General features: G+C 34.5%; 4 protein-coding genes across 15 annotated transcripts; 3 read left to right on the top strand and 1 right to left on the bottom strand.

Annotated features, from left to right (window-relative positions):
• The first annotated feature begins 2,470 nt into the window (after window positions 1-2,470).
• Window positions 2,471-5,870, top strand: LOC133691736 (ADP,ATP carrier protein, mitochondrial-like). Of its 2 annotated transcripts, XM_062112346.1 has the most exons (5): window positions 2,508-2,571; window positions 3,901-4,076; window positions 4,266-4,777; window positions 4,871-5,242; window positions 5,337-5,870. In XM_062112346.1, the coding sequence occupies exons 3-5, from the start codon at window positions 4,289-4,291 to the stop codon at window positions 5,631-5,633; spliced, it is 1,158 nt and encodes a 385-aa protein (XP_061968330.1). In that variant the 5' UTR covers window positions 2,508-2,571; window positions 3,901-4,076; window positions 4,266-4,288; the 3' UTR covers window positions 5,634-5,870. The 2 variants fall into 2 exon arrangements, with proteins under 2 accessions (XP_061968326.1, XP_061968330.1); XM_062112342.1 differs by lacking the exon at window positions 3,901-4,076 and having other exon boundaries at window positions 2,471-2,571.
• A 1,087-nt stretch (window positions 5,871-6,957) lies between these two features.
• On the top strand, window positions 6,958-9,826 carry LOC133701100 (pentatricopeptide repeat-containing protein At2g22410, mitochondrial). Of its 2 annotated transcripts, XM_062124903.1 has the most exons (2): window positions 6,958-8,908; window positions 9,055-9,826. In XM_062124903.1, the coding sequence occupies exons 1-2, from the start codon at window positions 7,016-7,018 to the stop codon at window positions 9,187-9,189; spliced, it is 2,028 nt and encodes a 675-aa protein (XP_061980887.1). In that variant the 5' UTR covers window positions 6,958-7,015; the 3' UTR covers window positions 9,190-9,826. The 2 variants fall into 2 exon arrangements, with proteins under 2 accessions (XP_061980887.1, XP_061980896.1); XM_062124912.1 differs by lacking the exon at window positions 9,055-9,826 and having other exon boundaries at window positions 6,958-9,043.
• A 2,296-nt stretch (window positions 9,827-12,122) lies between these two features.
• Window positions 12,123-17,052, top strand: LOC133688953 (E3 ubiquitin-protein ligase BIG BROTHER-like). Of its 10 annotated transcripts, XM_062108664.1 has the most exons (11): window positions 12,123-12,321; window positions 12,420-12,581; window positions 12,865-12,964; window positions 13,053-13,207; window positions 13,424-13,661; window positions 13,965-13,999; window positions 14,633-14,677; window positions 15,017-15,144; window positions 16,058-16,166; window positions 16,262-16,313; window positions 16,582-17,052. In XM_062108664.1, the coding sequence occupies exons 4-10, from the start codon at window positions 13,067-13,069 to the stop codon at window positions 16,310-16,312; spliced, it is 747 nt and encodes a 248-aa protein (XP_061964648.1). In that variant the 5' UTR covers window positions 12,123-12,321; window positions 12,420-12,581; window positions 12,865-12,964; window positions 13,053-13,066; the 3' UTR covers window position 16,313; window positions 16,582-17,052. The 10 variants fall into 10 exon arrangements, with proteins under 10 accessions (XP_061964648.1, XP_061964681.1, XP_061964615.1 ...); XM_062108697.1 differs by lacking the exon at window positions 16,582-17,052 and having other exon boundaries at window positions 12,124-12,268; window positions 12,420-12,459; window positions 16,262-16,515; XM_062108631.1 differs by lacking the exon at window positions 16,582-17,052 and having other exon boundaries at window positions 12,124-12,268; window positions 16,262-16,515.
• Window positions 17,053-19,234: 2,182 nt separating this feature from the next.
• LOC133701052 (uncharacterized) lies at window positions 19,235-21,158 on the bottom strand. The gene is made up of 2 exons (XM_062124827.1): window positions 19,836-21,158; window positions 19,235-19,721 (listed from the first exon to the last, which is right to left on the bottom strand). Exons 1-2 carry the CDS (start codon window positions 19,893-19,895, stop codon window positions 19,335-19,337), a joined length of 447 nt encoding a protein of 148 aa, XP_061980811.1. The 5' UTR covers window positions 19,896-21,158; the 3' UTR covers window positions 19,235-19,334.
• Between the last annotated feature and the right edge of the window lie 649 nt (window positions 21,159-21,807).

Genomic DNA, 21,807 nt, shown 5'->3' with positions numbered 1-21,807 from the left:
TGGTTGTTCATATGACTTGTAAAATGTTTAATTTGCTAGTAATAGCTACATGAACAGAAGCTACAATCCTACTCTCGAACAGAATGGTACCACACCTCCCCCCTTTCCATGCTCGCGTGTGATATTTTCTTGCTTGAAACTTTGTTGATTTTTTCTTTTTGGTCTACCAAATCGATAAGCTTCAAGCATTCTCATTTACAGTTAATGAAACGCCCATCTATCTTCTTTTGTTTAGTGTTCTATCCTTCACTAGTTTGCACTGGCCATTTCACATCATTACAAGTTTTAAGCTGCTTAAGTTGTACTTTTCCTGCCAAATAGTGATCTGTAAGACAGTAAGAACCTTCATTGTGCACATTATGCTGGTCTTCTCCGAAATACTTCTTCATCCAGGAATTATGTCGGTCTTCTCCAAAATACTTCTTCGTCTAGGAATCCCATTCATTGTTCGTGTGAGGTTGTTCAGGCTTCTCCACTTTGTTTTTGTTGAGTTGAATGTTCTAACATCCTATAAACATATTTTAGCCAGCATTCACTGTTACTAGAGTGTTTTGTTATGGTGGTTGCCCCTTGTGTTTGACTAATTCATGATTCTCCACGATGATTTTTGTCTTATATGTTGTGCTCTTGTTGCAATGTGCTTTTCATGCTTGAGATTTTCATTTGGAGGCGCAGGTCTAAATCGCAGGTGTGGTGGATACTTGGACAAGTATCAGGAGATGGCAATCTCACATTGTACCTCTTAACACTACAGATAGTATCTGGTTATCATTCTGCGATAGAAGAGACAGGGACTAGGACAAAGAAGACATGTTTTCTCTTCATGTTTTAATATGATAGAAATTTACTCCAAAGTTGTTCTAGAAAAAGATTTGTTTTTATCTGTTTCTTCTGTCTGCAATACTAATCAAATATAACGGTGCCAAATTTTCAAGGCAAATTCTGTCACAATCTCTTAAGAATTCTTCAGTCCACTAAACTCAGCGGATTATGTTGAAAGATATTTATCTTCTCATATTTTATAGCCAGCCCAAAAGACTTGGAATTTTTTTCCAAATGTTCACACATGTTGAATTCTTGGTTGCAGCCAGTACGCTCAGTTTATGCAAAAATAAATACACTTTTTTTTCCTCTTCTAAATCTAAAACATAAATGAAATAATTTTTTTTTACCTATATGTGTATATACATACAGAAAAAAATATGATAGTAGAAATTTATTTATCCAAATTTATTTTACCTTTATTTTGAACCAAATTTGTTCCTATTACAAGAGCAGAAGACTCCACAAATTATAATCAAAATAACAACAAATACAATAAAAAATGATAATGAGGGTAAAAGATTTTTCATCCCAGCAACAAAAATGTTTTTCTTCTAGAAGTTGAAAATTCTTGAAATAAAGAGGCAGGCAGTGGTAGAACAGAGGCCACCAATTTGTCAAGAAAGTAAGCTACATATGCAAGAATCCATCCACCTTGTTCAAGTAAAGAAATTTCCTAAAGCTAATAAATACAAAATCAGAGACATTTTCCATGTTTTCTTCATTTCCAAAATGAGACCTTTCCTTTCAAACATGCATCTCTCTTCACCTACCAAGGTTTTCATTGCCGTTGGATACAAAGTTTTTCATGATCATATCATATTAAATTTATTTGGCATTCCAGTTTAAAATTTTTTAATTTTTTAGTATCACAAGAAATTTTGTCAATCTTATTGAATTTTTTTGATATGTTGATGTTAAAAATTAATTTTAAAAAATAAAAAAATATTTATTTTAATGTATTTTCAAGTAAAAAATACTTTGAAAAATAATTTCTACCATACTTTCAAATAGAACATTAGTCAACCACCAAACCACAATAAAAACCGTTATCATAACTTGATTTGATAGGTCAATCCAATGATCTGCTAACCTAGAATTTAGTCTAGGCCATGTTTGATTTTGAACTATTTAAATATTAATTAAATCAAATCCAAGTGATTGAATTGATCAATTATAACTTAGTTGACTCGATCAAATTTGAGTGAGATCTAATGTTGACTCAAGAAATTTATTAAAAACTTTATAAAAAAAAATTATTTTAAAATTAACTAATATTCATTTGATAAATTAAAAATTGACCTAACAACCTAGCTACTCGAACAAAATCAGAAATCTCATTAACGTCATTGATTTTTGTCTAAACTCTTATCTTTTATATATATATATATATATATATATATATATATATATATATATATAAATAAGGGATTAAATTGTCAAATGCTACATTTGAGGTCAAGGAAAAAAAAACAACAACAAATGTACAACAACCAAGAATAGTCTAGGGACTAAGTTATAGTTTTTTCAAACATTAAGGACTGATTTGTAATCATATTAAGAACCCAGGGACTAAAAATAACCCACTCAAACTAAGAAATTGCCATTCCATGCACCCACTCCCCACCCTACCATGTCTCTCCCTCCACCTATAAATATGCATGTTGCCTCTCCTCACCCACCTTGACGTTCCAAACCGTTAAGACTCCTCCTTTCTCTCTTCACCACCAACACCAACAAAATCAAAAGGTAATGCCTTTCTCTCCCCCTCTCTCTAAAGCTGTTTCCTTTCCTTTCGTTTCATTTGACACGCCGCATGACTCGTTCACTTGTGATTTTCATGTATTTTTGAGTTTAGCTCATCGTCTTTTGTTCCTTGTTTTTTGGACTTGTCTATGTTTTCTTTGTCTAGCATTAACATCTTCATGTATATATAAAACCCACTTCACTTCTCTCTTAGATCTCTCCCTCCCTCCCTTCCTTTGCTGGTTCTTGGCATCTTTGTTAGATCTGTTGCCCAGTTTTTTCTTTTTCTCATAGATTTTTAAACTAACAGGTTTGTTTTTTATATCAATATTTCTCTTTTCTTTATTGGTTTCATTGGATCTTAAAGTTTTGATTTTTTTTTGTTTTTAATCTATAGTGAGGCGAGTTGTTGATATGATATACGAACTGGGTTGTTTTTTTTTTGGCATGTGATTATTGTTTTATGTCATTTTGATCAGAATATTGCTATTTGTTCTGAAATATTTGTCCCTAATGAGATAATCCTAACCACCAGATGGTAAGTTGAGTGTCCATCTCATCAATGATTGATGTGATTCGGGAAATTGATTCAGTGAATTCATTTTGGACAGAGTAGAAAGATTATGTTTGATCAGTGTAGATAAGACAGATTTGTTTTTTCCTTAGATTTCGGAATCAATGATGAATGCTTGTGTTACTTGGTTTGGAATGGACAATTTGATTGTTAGAATATGATGCGATCGTTAATGGTGTTTTTTATTTGATTTTGGAGATTTGGTTTTGCTATTAAAACCTGATTTGATTGCTGCGCAAGTGGTATGTCTTGAATCAGATGATGCATGCATTCAAACATGTTTGGGAACGCGGTGCAAATAGCGTTCCCAAAAAAATTAATTTTTTTTTTTAAAATTTAATATGATTTTGTATGTTTTGGATCGTTTTGATGTGCTGATGTCAAAAAATAGTTTTTTAAAAATAAAAAAATATCATTGACATGCATTTCGGCACGAAAAGTTATTTGAAAAGCAACCGCTAACACACTGACAAGCATCCAAGCTATTGTGCGGGGTCGGTTTTCTGACTGAAATATAAAGAACAACTGTGGTTAATGTGCTTTTGCTTTGTTGAAACTTTATTGGGGTTACTGCAGATGGAGTTTCGCATCAATTTTTTATGGAGCTTGAGTGCTTCAGTTTTCTGCTGCTCTTTTTGGTGTTGCGTTTCCTTGTAAATAATAAGTCCATGGTTCGGTTACTTATTTTCTTTTTGTTAAATTGATTATCCATTTATCCACTTGAAGTTTTTGAAAAGCTGGCTGACAGTTCTTGGCAGTTTGTTAGATTTGTACATGCTGATAAAGGTGGTATTTGATAATTTGGTATTGTTGGGAATAAGCATAACCATATCCCTATGTGCTGTATGCTCGTCTGTCTACATTAGCTATGTAAGCACAGTTTTGTCAGTTCAAATGGTTTGCAAATCCCATGCTTAAAGAACCCTGTTATAAGGTATACTGTTATTATATATATTTATGAATTATAAGGTGTATTGTTATCAATACTGCTTGAGGAAATATAATTCTTGGTTTGTAAAATTCTTAGAATTCAGAAAAATCATATGGAGTTATATGCTTAATGGTACCTTTGATATGTTTTTGTTGTACCTTAATATTGTTTGTTTGATTTAATTTGGAACAGGGGTTCATTATTTGTGAGAGGAAATGGCTGATAGCCGCCAGCAACCATCTGTCATGCAAAAGATGGCAAGCCAGGTCCATCACAGTTCTAGCTTTTCCCAAGGCTTTCAGAGACCTGCTTTACACCAAAGGCAGTTTGCATATGGAAATTATTCCAATGCAGGATTCCAGTATGCGATGACAAGGGCATGCCAATCCACCCCTGATATGTCATTGATTGCATCATCTACCTCACCAGTATTTGTCCAAGCCCCATCAGAGAAAGGCTTGGCTGGCTTTGCTATTGATTTTCTTATGGGTGGAGTTTCTGCAGCTGTGTCCAAAACTGCTGCAGCTCCCATTGAGCGTGTGAAGCTCTTGATCCAAAACCAGGATGAGATGATCAAGACTGGTCGACTCTCTGAACCATATAAGGGAATTGGAGATTGTTTCAGCAGAACAATGAAAGATGAGGGGATGGTGTCATTGTGGAGAGGAAACACTGTCAATGTTATCCGTTACTTCCCCACTCAGGTTTGTTCCATCTTGGATGCTTTACTAACCTATTTCATTCCTTTCGAGTTTTATTTCTGTGCTTATCTAGTAATTCTATGAACCCTCCTCCAGGCCCTGAACTTTGCATTCAAAGATTACTTTAAGAGGCTTTTCAACTTCAAGAAGGACCGTGATGGCTATTGGAAGTGGTTTGCTGGTAACTTGGCATCTGGTAGTGCTGCTGGTGCCTCATCACTACTCTTTGTCTATTCTTTGGATTATGCCCGAACCCGTCTTACCAATGATTCCAAGGCTGCAAAGAAGGGAGGAGAGAGGCAATTCAATGGCTTGGTTGATGTCTACAAGAAGACTATGCAATCAGATGGTATTGCTGGGCTTTACCGTGGATTTAACATTTCATGTGTTGGTATTATTGTGTACCGTGGTCTGTATTTTGGAATGTATGATTCTTTGAAGCCGGTTGTCCTAACTGGAAAGATGCAGGTTAGTAAATTCTGCTACAAATTGTTCAACAGTTTCGATCTCATTTGTCAAGGTGAATTCTCATGTAGTTTCATTTATCACACGATGATTTCAGGATAGCTTCTTTGCTAGCTTTGCTCTTGGTTGGGTCATCACCAACGGTGCTGGACTTGCATCCTATCCAATTGACACTATCCGCAGAAGAATGATGATGACATCTGGTGAAGCTGTTAAGTACAAGAGCTCCTTTGATGCATTCTCTCAGATCCTCAAGAACGAGGGTGCTAAATCCCTTTTCAAGGGTGCTGGTGCAAACATCCTCCGTGCTGTTGCTGGTGCTGGTGTGCTTGCCGGATATGACAAGCTTCAGATGATTGTGTTTGGGAAGAAGTTTGGTTCTGGTGGGGCCTAATTAAGTCTCGTTCTCAGTCACCCCATACAATCATAGATGGTGATGAAATTTTTGGAGTTCCATTCCATAATTTATCCTGGATAATACTTTAGGCTCATTTAATGACTTTTTTCTCTCAAGGGGTTTTCCCGGTTTCAGGATTTCCATTCCTGCAACCCTGTCTTTTCTGAATGGTTGCAATTGCAAAACATTGATTTTGATCCCATCAAATTATAGATGATCATTCTAGTTTTGTCATTCTTCGGGGTTCTTTTTCCCCCAAGTTTTACCTTCTCTTCTGTTTATTTGTGCGTTATTATTTGCCTAGCATTAAATTGATATTGTTTAAGTTTTTTTTTGAATGATTTTGATGTGTTAATATTAAAAATAAATAAAAAATTATAATGTATTTTTAATTGAAAAATATATTTTAAAAATATACATATTACAAATATAAAACAAGCTGCTTGAGTTAGTGCTTGAGGTACGGTAGATGAATTGTTGATTTGAAAATGTTTACTAATTAATATAATAATTTTATATTGGTCATGTTAAAAACTTTTAAAATATTAATTAAAAAAATTATAAATTATAATTTTTTTAGACCTCATTTTTAAAATTATAACTGCAAAAATTAATACTAAGATAATTTAAGGAAGTTGAATTGATAGCTAATAAGATATGTTATTATCTACGCAAATTAATTTTGATTTTCAACTTAGTTTTGATATAAAAATAAAATAAAATATTTAAATATTAAAAATGAAGGATTTTAACTTTCCAATTTAGATAAATTTGGATTTAAATCAGGTATTGTATAACCTAATTCAAAAGCCATATCTTACTTCCTATATATATATATATATATATATATATATATATATATTTGAACCAGTTGAATATTTAATTTTAATATCTATTACATCATATCTACTAGATCGAATTAATAAATTAAATATTCACCGGATCAAATTAAATTATCATCTCCGAATCTCGTTCAAACCAATCCAAATCATAGGTTAATTTAATCTAATGCTTGACTTGAGCTGAATTTAATTTTGAATTGCCTGAAGAGATAATCCAATCAACATGTATTCTAAATAATTTGGTTAAAAGATCTCATCATCATTTTTATTTTATTTAAAATGATATTGTTTTAGTTTTTTTTTTAAATTTTTTTAATCTAAAACAATATCAGACAAAATTGTTTTTTTAAAAACCCCATAAATTCAAGTCAACCTGCTGATTCAAGGGTTGATCGTCTAACCCATAATCCGGACCTTTTCGGTTAATAGGCCGACCCCGGCCTTATAACTGATGACGACTAGCCTACTACTGACAGCCTTTCCCGCCTCAACTCATTCTCTCTCCAACTCCCACAAACAGAAAACGAACATAAGCAGATGACAGTTTACTATGTAACCAAAATAAGATCTCATCACTTCATCCCAAAGCCTCTCTTAAACCCCTTCTTTTCTTGTCTTTCTCTTCACTCACACTCTTTCTCTACTCACAAGTCAAACCCTACTTCATGGAACACAACACACACTTATGTTCTCTCAAACCCACTTCTTTCTTTACTAGAAAACTGCAAATCTTTCTCTCAATTGAAACAAATCCAAGCTCAAATGATCCTTACAGGGTTGATCTTAGATGGGTTTGCTTCAAGTCGCTTAATTTCGTTTTGTGCAATATCAGAATCAAGAAATCTTGATTATTGTATCAAAATTTTGAATAATTTACAAAACCCAAATGTGTTTTCTTGGAATGCAGTGATTAGGGGGTGCGTAGAGAGTGAAAATCCGCAAAAAGGTTTAGTCCTGTATAAAAGGATGCTGACTAGGGCTGGTTGTAGGCCTGATAACTATACTTATTCTTTTTTGTTTAAAGTTTGTGCTAATTTAGTGTTAAGTTATATGGGTTTTGAGATTCTTGGACAGGTATTGAAAATGGGTTTTGATAAGGATATGTATCTGTATAATGGGATCATACACGTGTTGGTTTCGGTTGGAGAGTTGGGGTTGGCGCATAAGGTGTTTGATGAAGGTTGTGTGAGAGACTTGGTTTCTTGGAATTCATTGATTAATGGGTATGTAAGAAGGAGGCAGCCAAGGGAGGCAATGGGGATTTATCATCAAATGATAACGGAGCAAGTTAAGCCTGATGAGGTGACAATGATCGGTGTTGTATCCGCTTGTGCACAATTAGAAAGTTTGAAACTCGGGAGAGAAATTCATCGGTATATTGAAGAAAGTGGATTGAATTTGAAAATTTCGCTTGTTAATGCACTTATGGACATGTATGTGAAATGTGGGGATCTTGAGGCGGGGAAAGTTTTGTTTGATAATATGAGAAAGAAGACAGTTGTTTCATGGACTACTATGATTGTTGGGTATGCGAAAAATGGGCTTTTGGATATGGCTGGGAAGCTTTTTCATGATATGCCAGAGAAGAATGTTGTGGCATGGAATGCCATGATTGGAAGTTGTGTTCAAGCAAATCTTAGCTTGGAGGCTTTAGAATTGTTTCGTGAAATGCAATTGAGCAATATGAAACCTGATAAGGTGACCATGCTTCATTGCTTATCTGCTTGCTCACAACTTGGAGCACTTGATACTGGAATGTGGACTCACAACTATATTAAAAAGCACAATCTCTCTTTAGATGTTGCCTTAGGTACTGCATTAATTGACATGTATGCAAAATGTGGGAATATGACAAAGGCTCTTCAGGTTTTCAATGAGATGCCAAGAAGAAACTCTTTGACCTGGACAGCCATTGTAGGTGGTTTGGCTCTTTATGGGAATGTAAATGATGCCATATTTTACTTCTCTAAGATGATTGATAGTGGATTGATGCCAGATGAAATCACCTTTCTTGGGGTCCTAACAGCTTGTTGTCATGGAGGGTTAGTTGAAGAAGGTCGCAAGTATTTTGATCAAATGAAGTCCAGATTCAACCTGTCTCCCCAGCCTAAACACTATTCTTGCATGGTGAATCTTCTTGGTAGGGCTGGTTTGTTGGAGGAGGCTGAAGAGCTTATTAAAACAATGCCAATGGAGGCAGATGCTATGGTTTGGGGTGCGTTGTTCTTTGCTTGTGGAATACATAGGAATCTTCTAATAGGGGAAAGAGCAGCTTCAAAGCTTCTTGACTTGGATCCCCATGACAGCGGAATATACGTCTTGCTTGCAAATATGTACAGGGAAGCTGGTAAGTGGGAGGAGGCTCAGAACATAAGAAAGATGATGATGGAAAGAGGAGTCGAGAAGACTCCTGGTTCTAGTTCAATTGAGGTGAATGGCATTATCAATGAATTTATTGTTAGAGATAAATCACATCCTCAATCTGAACAGATTTATGAATGTTTTAATCTGATTAACAAGACAATTGGAGTTTGCTATGTCTGAAGTTTCAACTGTTTTAGATGACTTCTTCTCAGGCTTTCAAGTTCAAACCCAATGATGGCATTCTCTACATCAGATGCATTTTTCATATGGAACTGAGACAACAATTAGTCATGGAATGCTTCATTTGCATTGCTTGCCGAACCCATCTGGGCATGCCTTGCCATTGATCTCTCAAGAATGATGATTTTGCTCTGGGTTCAATATGGCTGTGTTGAACCATCAGTGAGTGCCAAAAGAAATTCTTTGAAAGAGCTAGGGCTGGGTCTAGGTGGGATGCAAAACATAATAAAAAAAGTAAGGAAAATAAAAAGCCCTACCTTTTTGCAGGTAAGTTGGGATCCAATGTTGGGTTTTGATATTAACATCAGGGATAGCCTAAAACAGAACTTAGCATTTAACAAGCGTGGAGATAAAGGATAGAGGGAATATATACACAATGATTCGCGCGCTAGGTTTTGTTCATTCACCTTCACGTTCTGTTTCTTTGTCACCTCTCTGTTTCTCCCACATGCTTGACAGCCTTTTAGGCTCTTTGGTCAGGCCACACTGATCGCATGGCCATATGGTCCATGGCACTGGCCAGTGGTGTAGCCTCCAATCATCATAAATTTGAACTATTGGGATGCAGGAACTTCTCTTTCTGTACTGTCCTAGCTGACTTGTAGCTACCAAGTATCTAATCGGTTTTACTATCAATTTTAGTCACATACCATGCAATTTTGAGAAATTTTATGTTCCTCAAATTGAAGCTGCAATTGCAGACATTAATCACATCTTATGAATTACTTTTTTAGATTAAATCAATCCTGGGTGGAAGTATTTTTATTATTTTTAGTGGACATGAATTTCATTATTATTATTATTTTTATGTTAGAGAATAATATAAATTATATTTTGGGATATTACCTAACAGTTTAAGCTATTGGGTTGAGATAGTTCTTTAACATGGTATCAGAGTCTTGATTACCTAGTGATTTCAAGTTCAAATCTCACTATTTCTATTTATGTGATTAAAATTAAGTACAAGATAGTGTAAGTCTGTGCAAGTTTCAAGATCAAATGATTTTCACTTAAGAAGAGGTATTAAAGAATAATATAAATCATATATTAAGATTTATGTAAACTGGTTTAGCACAGCCATCCTCGTTTACTACTAAAAAATTCTCGACCTACCAATATTTTTCATACCTTAAGGTGGAGGTTGTGTTTGGAAACGCGGTTGCATCTGGAATTTTTAAAAAATTATTTTTTATTTTTGTTAAAAATTAAAATTTTTTTATATGTTTTGGATCATTTTGATACGGTGATTTCAAAAATAATTTTTTAAAAATAAAAAAAATATTATTTTTATGTATTTTAATATAAAAAATATTTTAAAAAACAACTGTAATCATCTTCTAATCAAGCATGCCAGAACAAAATAAGAAAAAAAGATGGAGGGTGGAGATAAAAACTCCCTTCAATTTTGCCCCACATCATGGTGGACCTAACCACTCTATCCTTGCTTGTTACAAGAACTTCTCTGTACTAACTTGGAATAGTTTCCTCACGAACCCTAATCACCAAGCACATGAGAATTCTTTTGTGGGGTCCCCCATTGAGGACATCCCAAAACTTCCTTCATGATTTTGATCCTTTCCATGTCATGCACCTGCTAAAAAATGTCACCCCCGCATTTAATTATACAAACCATGCACTTTATATATAGAAACATGCTTATTTTTCATTTATATTAAAGCTTATTGTTCTAGATCGATACCCTACCATGAGAAAGCTTTAAACACCGGGTAAAGCTTAGTTACTATCGAGGAGCATAAAAAATGAAGTTAATGGGATGAAAACATGTTTAGTTGAAAAAATTAAAGTGAATATATAAAAGTAAATTTTTTAGAGGACAGTTTTGGATGAGATAACTTTGTAGTTCTTACCATCTCCCTCTTTTCGGTCTCTAAACAGTAATTAAATGCTAACTAATGATCCCCATTACATGATTTTGTGTAGCACAAGATGGATATATTTCCAGCTGAGGCTAATAACTTCATCTTTGATGAGTGTTTGTGTGTTTTGGAGGATTGATCCCTAAACCAACCTACCTTAACTGACACACACCAACTTCCTCTCGAGAGAATCATCTGGTTTGGTGATCTTCCTGTAATTATATATATATATATATATATATATATATATTATCACATGTTGTTCTAGGACACAAGCCAACAACCACTCAGTGCCACCCCAAATCATGTTCTTACAAATATATAGGATCATAATAATATAGTAACTGCTTCAATAATAAGAGATTGAAATTAAAAATTTATTTTTCTTGTGATTTCAAGTTTGAATCATGTGGTTGTTAATATGATGGTCACTGGAGACTTACATAGTCATTAATTTTAGAGCCCGTATGATTAGTCGAAATACACATAGTAACTGGTTCAATAATAAGAGATTGAAATTAAAAATTTATTTTTCTTGTGATTTCAAGTTTGAATCATGTGGTTGTTAATATGATGGTCACTGGAGACTTACATAGTCATTAATTTTAGAGCCCGTATGATTAGTCGAAATACACGCAAACTAGCCCGAACACCAACATTAAAAAAAAAATATATATATTAGACCATCCACTGTCTTAATGTTAATGTGGCCACCTTTCCGAACATCTCATCTGTGATTTTCTTGACAACTGTAGCAGTTCCTGCCATTTGCCAAGATTTTCAGGTCTAACAATTAAATTTTGGAATTCAACTATTAATGATATGGTTATTATTATATGATGTGTTGTTTTGAGATATCCATAGGGTTTTGTTGATATTGTGCGAGAACATAGAGATTTTTTTTTAAATCGGATTAAATATTGATTCTGTAATATTTATTTTAGTCAAAATTCAAATGAGATAATTATTTTTTAAAACATTTTTGTTTTAATTTTTTTAACATTAAAACAATCCTATTATAATTTTAAAAATAAAAAATATAATTTTAATATATTTATACCGAGTAAGAAAAGCCAATGCTCCAGGAATGGCGCCACGCCACGCCACGCCACGAGACATCACACAGCCACCCTTCACTCCCACTTGCTCTCAGAACAGAGAATAAGAGGAGAAGGGGGGGGGGGGGGGGGGGGAGTGAGTGTCTCTGTGTCTCTCTCTAGTCTACCTTCTCCTCTCTTCTCTTCCTGTAAAGCAATCACCAGTCAATGTCTTTCGGTTCTTTCTTCTTTCCTTTCTTTTTTTACTGTTTGTAAGTATCGGATTCTCTTTCTCGTTCTTTATTGCTTATATATATATAGAGAGGTATATATTCTTGTCTTCATCACCTGATCCACTTGTTTCACGTTTCTCTCCCAGTGCTCTCCCACATTTTATTAATTCTTTTGTTCTTGATTAATCAGGTACAACTTAAATTCCCAATCCTTGGTTCAGTCTTACAATGTGGGTTCTTTCTCTTTTTAGAGATCAAGAAATCACTCAACAGTTTTTTCAGAGATCAAATTCTTGCAGTAGCTACGACTGTTTGAAAATGTAAAAAAACTGTTCCTTTTGAGTTGATAGAGGTAATTAGAGATCACAAGCATCTGGTTTAGATGCTTAATGGAAATGGGTTCTTGGCATTTTTGTATAAACGACAAGTTATGGCTTAAGAGAGCTATTTTGGTTGTATTTCTCTAATTTTTTTCCATGTTTCTCTGTAATTATTGGCTTTTTTTGAAGCAATTTTCAACAAGTTGGATTCTTTGTTCCTTGGTGTGTTTTGAATAAGCAAGCATTGCTGATTTCGTTGTTTGATTTTTCTTGTATCCATCAAAATTTATTCTAATTTGTTGGTTTGTTTTGTAGGAGTAGTGAGGTGATTAGAAAGTGATTAGGCGATAGTTTATTCATGCAAAAGTTTTGGTTTTGAGAGTGAGAACTCCGAGTCTGAACTTTAAAAGAGCAGGTTGGTCTCTGTTTTACCTCTTTTTTTTTTCTAAACTAAATTCTATTTTGATGTTCTGGGATCATGTTATGACTTAATTGTGTGACAGATTAGTGGTTCGAAATGAATTGGAATTCACACATGGAGGGTCATTACATGAACCCTAGCTACCCATATAATTCGGCTGGAAGTTTCATTGAATATTTCGAAGGTCTCACGTATGACCATGTGAATTTCATTTTCAATGGAGGTTCCCACGCTCAGGTACCTTTTATTTGCAAATTTTGTATCCAAAATTTGCAAATTGGAATATGCTTTGAACAGTATTTAGATCCATAAAAATGCAAGCTCGTGGCCAAAACAAATAGAGTTTCTTTTTCTGGTTCTGTTATCTGTATTTTATTTTTAAATATATAGATGATGGAGCAATTAGTAGGTTGTGGTTTTGTTCTTGTACAAATGACCTTCTTGCATTTACAGGATATCGTATACCCCTCGACAAATGCAAATTTCTACAAGTTCGGCATATCCCCACCAGGGAGCACTTCATATGATGACCCTACTCATATTTATGAGGTCCATGATAATGGACTACGGAATGAAGAATATGGAAGGCCCTTGGAGAATTCTTCTACAACGACTAATGAACAGACTTCCAGAGTAAATACAGAATGGGAAGTTAATGAAAACAGGACTTCTCATGATGACCCTGTAGAATGTAAGTTTTGAGGTCTATATTGGTAGTATGTACCCAACAAATAGCCTAATGAATATTTTCTTACCTCTATTATTAGATGCAAGAAAGTTGTACCTTTTCATATGTGAATTACGTTGAAAAATTATTCATGGATCTTTTATTCTGAGATTTAACATTTCCATTCAGTTGGTCACGGGGTTAATGTTCTGTTGATTTGAGTTGAGTCATATCTTTGCATATTGTGATATCTTCTTTTCACCTATACACCATTCATTTGGGACATTAACAGCCTTTTTCTTATCTTTGTTATGTTCTTTTTTCCAGGTTTGCGCAGACATCATAATGTTCAGGATTATCAGGTGTGGTAACTTCGTAATGGTCTTAGTGCACAAGAAGTTATACCTCAATGCTACAGCTATATTAATTGCGTCCTCTCTCTCTCTCACAAACACACACACACACACATCCCTACTCTAGGTTGCTGCCCAGTGGGAGCATCCGTGCTCTTTAGTTTTTAGGAAAATGTAGCAAATGTAATTAATCAGGACACAGTGTTTGGAACGAAAAGCACTCAAATGATAGCAATGCAGGGTTCTAAATAATCATTAGAGTGAGAAGGAAATTGAGAACTAAGAAAGAGAAACTTCATATCTAATCCTTTAAATTTCATTAATTTGTTTCATTTGCTTATAGTTTCATACAGAACTATGTAGTCCTTAGGAAAAGGCCATGCTTAGAGAATCATGTAAAAATGGGAATCCATACTTCAAACACCTAATACTTTTATTGGAAATGTCTCTGCTTATTATAGCATTAGATCATATCAATAAGCAATCATGATCCAAGAGGCACTTTTGCGGACAACTTTGGTTGATATAAGACATACATGCAGTTAATATACGTAATTTGCTACTCTCTTTTCATCCCCTAAAATATCTTGTATGGTTGTACCTGCTTAAATAACTGTATTGTATTATCTGTGGCCTACGCAGGCTATTTGGCAAGACAACGTTGATCCAGACAGTATGACTTATGAGGTTAGAGCATAATTCCCATTTCTTTTCTTCTGTAGTTTTTTGTTTTTATAAATTCCATATTGTTGTTGTACTTTACTTTCCAAAAGACATTCAGAATATGAAAGGTCCATTTCCAGATTGCCAGAAAAAAGCTGATTTTTCTCACTGAGATGAAATAGAGATGCACCTCCTGCCACTCCCACGCTTGTGTTAAATTTTCTTTGTTCAGAATTATCATACTGTACAAACCTCCAAACTCAGAAAATCTGGCAATCAGAACTCTCTGCTCTTTAGGACATTGTGTCTGGCTGACAACACTCTACTTGTATAAATATTATTGATAACAAATTTCCCATTCAGGAATTACTTGAATTAGGCGAGACAGTTGGCACCCAAAATCGAGGTCTTACCCAAGAGCTCATTTCTTTGCTTCCAATCTCAAAATACAATCGTAGCTTCTTCTCAAGGAGGAAATCAAGAAGCGAGAGGTACGATTTGGGCTTACATTTGTTGTAAATTGATGAACATTTTTTTGTCATGTGGTAGTTTGGCTGTCTATTTTGCTTACAGCTGTCATGTCTTGCCGGACCTGGATTCTGTGCAAATTGTTGCCAATAAATAAAGTGATCATGCTCTCTGCTTCAATTTTGTTCAATTTATTTTCATTAGCATAGATTTTCTGTTATATTGCTAAAGCTGTAAGATTATTTAGATTGGTTAATTAATTGGTGAACTAGATGCAGGGGTAGTAATGTGGTATAAACACTGATTCCTTGTTATGGTTGGTAATTGGTTGCATTTTTTAATTTTAATTACATGAATGCAGTGAGAATTTTGACATAATTTTCATTACCCTTCTATCTTCCACTGGTTTGCAATCCAGTGTGCTATTAATTCTGTCCGTAATTCAATGTCTCATGGAGGAAACTCATTGAGCTTTCAGGCTAGTTTTACTGGTGAAACTATTTTTTTTATTTACTTATTTATATTTATTGGACTTTCGGTTTTGTGGACTCTAGCGAAACAATGCTTGATGTAGGCTTTGAGATATGAGGCATGCTAGTCAACCATCTTGTAGAAAACATCCATGTACGGGCACTGCACACCGTTTCAAGCATAATTTATGCTTATCCAAGAGTGTCAAAACGAATTCAAACACTTTTTTTTTTCAAATTTATCGGTTAATACTAGAACCAGAGGGCTAGATGCAAGGTTAAAAAAACAGAGTAAAGAATAGGTTTTCCTTGATCATTGGTGAAGCATGTGGATTTTTCATTCCTTTCTACGTGAACATTTTTATTGCAATTTCAGAATATACTTTGCGATGAATATCCTGACCACACTTGTTCATCTTCTCCTTTTGTTTCACTAGTCTAACCATTTTTTTCTTGTTGGATATAGGTGTGTGATTTGCCAAATGGAATATAAGCGAGGTGATCGCCGGATCACTCTACCATGCAAACATATCTACCATGCTGGTTGCGGGACCAGATGGCTTTGCATCAATAAGGTAAGCTGCTGAGATTTTCATGACAAAGTTGAGAACAACATGAGCTATGGTTTATTTTCAAATTCCTTAAAAAGCTGATGGCCATCTACCCACAGGCTTGCCCCATTTGCTACACTGAGGTTTTTGGCGATGCATCAAGACATTAAGGTATAATGACTGATGGACATAAAGATGAAAACTCTCTCATTTTTCCATGTTTCTCAAGTTTGGGTATTTTCCTTGCTCACACAGTTGTCTCTATCAAATTTTCATTTTCTTCTGTAGAAAGGAAAGATACTAGTTTTGTAATAAATCAGATTACAAACTTTACACAAAAATGCAGGGGATTTTATTGAGCTTTTATGATCAACCCAATCTCATGGTGTTATTAGCTTATTGTCTAACACTACACGTACGTAACCGGTGATATTCACAGGTTAACTTTCAAACGAATGAAGATCCATCGACTTGTTTCCTTATTATGGGGCCTGCTTATATCCGTGTTAGGTCTTCATTAGAGCATGCCTGTTGGTGTATGGCATTCTATCAAGAACATGAATCAAGAACTTGCATCGTGGGGCAGCACTCATGTGAGCCGGCACGAAATTCCAGTGAAGAATTTTTCAAGACTTGGTCGAACTTTAATGCCGTACATATAATTCAAAGCAATCTAGATGCCATAACCTTTAAAAATAATATTTTATGCTTGCAAATAAATTCTAGTTCAGATGGTTTGGTAATAACTGGGGTCCCCAGGTGATTGCTTCAAATCTATCCTCTGGTTTTTTTTTTTTTTTTTTTTTTTTAGAAAAGGATCGATCCTTTTCTTCCCTCTGTTATCTAGTCATTTTGGATGTTTTTGATCAGTTTTTGACCATTGCATTTTGTAAGATGCATAATTTATTTACATCCCAGCCTCATTTTTTGGTTTCAAGCCGGAGTATTTCCAGGACAGCTGTTTGCACCAAGACTGAATCATTTTTTGGGTTAGATTTTAAGCAGGCCATTCATGTCTTCATCATTTCTTTCTCGCAATCTTGTATATATTTGGACTGAGAGCTCCTAAATTCCTAGTGCAAGCATGATTTGCAAGCTAATTTTAGACAGCTATTGGCTGAGTATATACAAGACGTATTCACATTAGCTACTGACTCTCCAGAAGCTGCTGTATAGAATCGATCTTGGGATGGTTATGAGCATCTATAGATTGGATTTCTACTTTATAAAATATAAGCTACTCTTAATTTATTCATCAAGATTTGATATATATATATATATATATATATATATATATATATATATATATATATATATATATATATCAAATCACATTTGATCATAGATATCCTATCCATTATCCATCAAATAAACAATTTCATTCAATTTAAGTTTATATCTATTAGGTTTGGATTGAAATATCTTCCTTGATTGGATCGCTACTTGACTATATGAGTATATTGACAACTATCTTGTTTTTGAAAGAAGAGAGCTAAGTAATTTGTTGAGGAGTTAGGCATCGAATTCTCCAAGTCTTTGTTCTTATTATGCTAGTTTTCTTCGTGCAATTAAGGAGGCTCTTTGAAAGAAGGAGCTCCTAATCTCTTAGTGCAGGCATGATTTGCAAGCTAATTTTAGACAGCTATTGGCTGAGTATACATACGAGACGGATTCACATTGCTTGCAGAAGCTGCTGCATGGAATCGATCACTACCTGACTATATGGATAAGTCGAGTATTTTGACAACGATCTCGTGCTTGAAAGCTGAGAGAGCCAAAGAGTTAGGCATCGAATTCTCTCAAGTCTTTGTTCTTATTATCCTTATTTTCTTTGTGCAATTAAGGAGGCCAGCTCTATACTTGTTCCTTTGTCAAACAATTTGCATTAAACAATATCTTGGTGGTTCATTGATTTACCAAACAAGAACACTACCTACTAATACTTGTGTATTTGCCGCAACAAAAACATGAATTCATGCTAGTGTAACGTAAAAACAAATACACCATCGAAGAAATTAATCTAACATTCATAAAACACATGATTTAGAATAGATAAATAAAACATCCATAATTTTAAAAATAAATGGTTCAGATTAATTTTACAAATATAAATTTTGAACTCTGACGCATTCTTAAATTGCAAGGTGTTAAATTTATCTTAAAAGAAAATGGAGCACTTTCTAAATAGTCCAAACATGTCTATTTCATCAAAGAATTCGGTAGCAGCCTGGAATTTTGCAGAAACATTAAAAAATGATTTAATTAATAAATTTCAAGTAGAATTAAAGTATACATTGAATTAATATGAATCTTCCCATCATTTTTCAACACGTACAAAGACTGAACCCTAGATATATATATAGCACAATATCCTTTTAATTTATGGTCCCAAATTGGAGTGTCAAGTAGGGGTATATATTGACTAGTCCTTGTAAAAATTAGGTGGGAATTATTAATTAATTTAGTTTATTCCATGCGGAATTAGAAAATTTTCTACTCAATTAAATATCAAAATTGTCGTCTTAACTTTGAACTTTCAGGGAGATAAATAGTTAAGTGAGTTAAAATTATACTATATACCAATGAATTTACAATTCAATACGTGGTAGTCCAGCGAAAGCAAAAGCGATATATCTTTTTCACCGTGAAAGAATTTACTCGCCGACGCTGAAATTGGTGGCTCCATGAATTTGTTACCAGGAGCTGCATTTACCGTCCACATAGCCCTTATTGCATGTTGATCCTAAGCCATTTGCAAGACTTTGCCTGCCAAGGCTAAATTACAAGACACCAACGTTTTAGAGTGATCAGATTTGCAAATCTTGACTTGAAGGCACGTAGTACAGATGGGAAGTGTTTTACAGTTCTAGATGAGAAATAGAGCATCTCACCAACTCTTTCAAGCTGAAAATTTCGAGGTTTGTTATGGTCATGATTGAGATAGTGGGAACACACCAATAAAAAGTTGACAAAAGACATTAAACAATAGGAAACTTATAGCGTTAATCAAGGTTATAACACTAATATCTTTGTTAATAATGATCGGAGAGCTCTATATAAAGGGCAGCATCCAGGCTTACCAAGCAAACACAGAAGCAGTAGTTCTAAAGATGGAAAAAGGGGGGCAGCCAGGACTCTTGTCACAAATGATTTATGCTCTAGCATTCTGCGTGGTTGCCACCAGTGTAGTAGCTAAAGAGCCTTATTACTACAAATCACCACCTCCACCATTGAAATCCTCACCTCCTCCATCTCCCTCACCACCTCCTCCATATCATTACTCATCACCTCCTCCCCCAAAGAAATCCCCCCCTCCTCCATACATCTACAAATCCCCACCTCCACCATTGAAATCTCCACCTCCTCCATATCATTACTCATCTCCTCCTCCCCCAAAAAAATCCCCCCCTCCTCCATATCATCACTCATCACCTCCTCCTCCAAAGAAATCCCCCCCTCCTCCATACATCTATAAATCCCCACCTCCACCATCTCCCTCACCACCACCCCCATATCATTACTCTTCACCTCCACCTCCAAAGAAGTCCCCCCCTCCTCCCTATGTCTACAAGTCTCCACCTCCACCATCTCCCTCACCACCCCCCCCATACCACTACTCTTCACCTCCTCCTCCAAAGAAGTCTCCCCCTCCCCCATACATCTACAAGTCTCCACCTCCACCATCTCCCTCACCTCCACCTCCATACCACTACTCTTCACCTCCTCCTCCAAAGAAGTCTCCCCATCCCCCATACGTCTACAAGTCCCCACCTCCTCCACACTACTAAGCTTCTTTTTGATCAAGATATGAGATGCATACGTAGCAGTAGCAACAACGTACTTCTCTCTATATCTTTTACGAACAAATTTCCAAAATGAAGGCAATGATCTTGAATGAAACAAGCTTTTCTCTACAATAAGGATCTATAGCGAAGGTCCATGGTGAAATGAAATAGTGTTATATATTTATTGTATCACTTTGTTGTCTCGTAATCTAATGTAATGTAATGGCAGTAATTACAATTCCAAGAAGGATTATATACTTGCGTTTTCTTGATCAAATTCACATATTGCTTTCTATTTAAAATTATATGAATTGTTTGATTCCAAGCTAAATATGATCATGCACTGTGGAAACGCACGTCAGCTTTCCTTGCTTGAGCCAGGCAAGTCAAAACCCTAAGTTTAAGTAATTGACCTCAGGTTTGAAACCTCCTGATCTGCATTCTAAATAGACATTTGAAGTCTTAATCATTGGTATTCTTGAAAGACTCCCCAGGTTATTTGAAGCAAATAATATTGCACGTCCCTACTTCTACCTCATTAGGCATGCATGCCTCTAAGTAAGCCTACGTAGGAATTATTGCAATTGTCTTTTTACTTAATATAAGAACTTGATCAAATCTCGAGCTTTGTATTACATTTTTTTAATAAGCCGAAGACCAATGTTATTTAAACACCAATTTGAAGAACCAAATGGAGAAAAGGAGTGCAACAAGCTACATATTGAATAATTTATTCAAAAACGTTTCCTTATTTTGACCAATAATTTAGAAGGATTTGATATTTTTAATCCTTGTAATTATCCATGAACTCTTTCGTATTTGCAAGATTAGTCCCGGAAAATGTTCACCTTATCAAGGGTTTTCACAATATAATGGCGCATCAAATAATCTTCATGACAAAATCAAACAGAATCTTGGCACAGCAGGAATGTCTCGGTCCATCACACTTTTCTTACTATCTACTTACTTGTAAAAAGATAATTTGATCTTGAGTTACACAAGAAAATAATTCTATCCTTGTATCTTTATCCCTCCCTCGTTTTTTTTAACCAATTAATGATATGAGTGAAATTTGAATTTAATTAAATCACCTGGACTCTACAAGCTAGCTAGTTAATAAGCTAATTAACAATCACCTTCATATCTACTATTTAAAAACATCTTGGTGTGGAGAATGGATCTCGTAATAAGTCAGTTAAACAGATCATGTCATAATGCTTAGGAGCACACATTTTCCAGCTACTAAATTAATTGTATTAAGTTATAAGCTGTTGCTGAAAAACTTGCAATATATATATATATATATATATTTTGTAGATTGGGTATACTTAAAATTATGTAAAGAAAAAGGGACAGCCAGCAATTTGATAATTTTTTTATTTTTTTTTTAATATAAATTCAGTGTGATTGTTTTAGCTTTTGTGGTTGATGTTGAAATTGATTACAACTTATTTATATACAAAACTCAATTACTAAAACTAATTTTTTTTTTATTTTTTTAGTTTTTTAGTGGGCTCCATGTACAAAACTCAACCTCAACCTCTAAAATAAAAATTATTAAAATTTTTATAGTGCTTCTATATATTCAAGACAGTACTTAGTTATGATATCTAGTTTGATGGTTTGATTTGATGTGGATTGGTTTGTAATTAAGTTTATCAAATTAATTTTAAAACAATATTATTTTTTTAAAATAAAATAATATTATTTTAAATAAAATTTAAAAAATTTCTTGAAGTTGTTATAGTAAATTCTTACACGGGTTTAATAGAGTCAACTGTATTCGCTGAATTTAAGAAGATCAATCCAATCTATGAAGTATAATTAGGTCAATCATGTCTACTGGATTTAATAATATCAATCCGATATGATCTATCAAG

Source organism: Populus nigra, chromosome 1, assembly GCF_951802175.1.
Source record: "Populus nigra chromosome 1, ddPopNigr1.1, whole genome shotgun sequence".
Classification (NCBI taxonomy): Eukaryota; Viridiplantae; Streptophyta; class Magnoliopsida; order Malpighiales; family Salicaceae; genus Populus; species Populus nigra.
The sequence above is the reverse complement of the archived record's forward strand: the minus strand, read 5'-3'. Positions and strand labels throughout refer to the sequence as shown.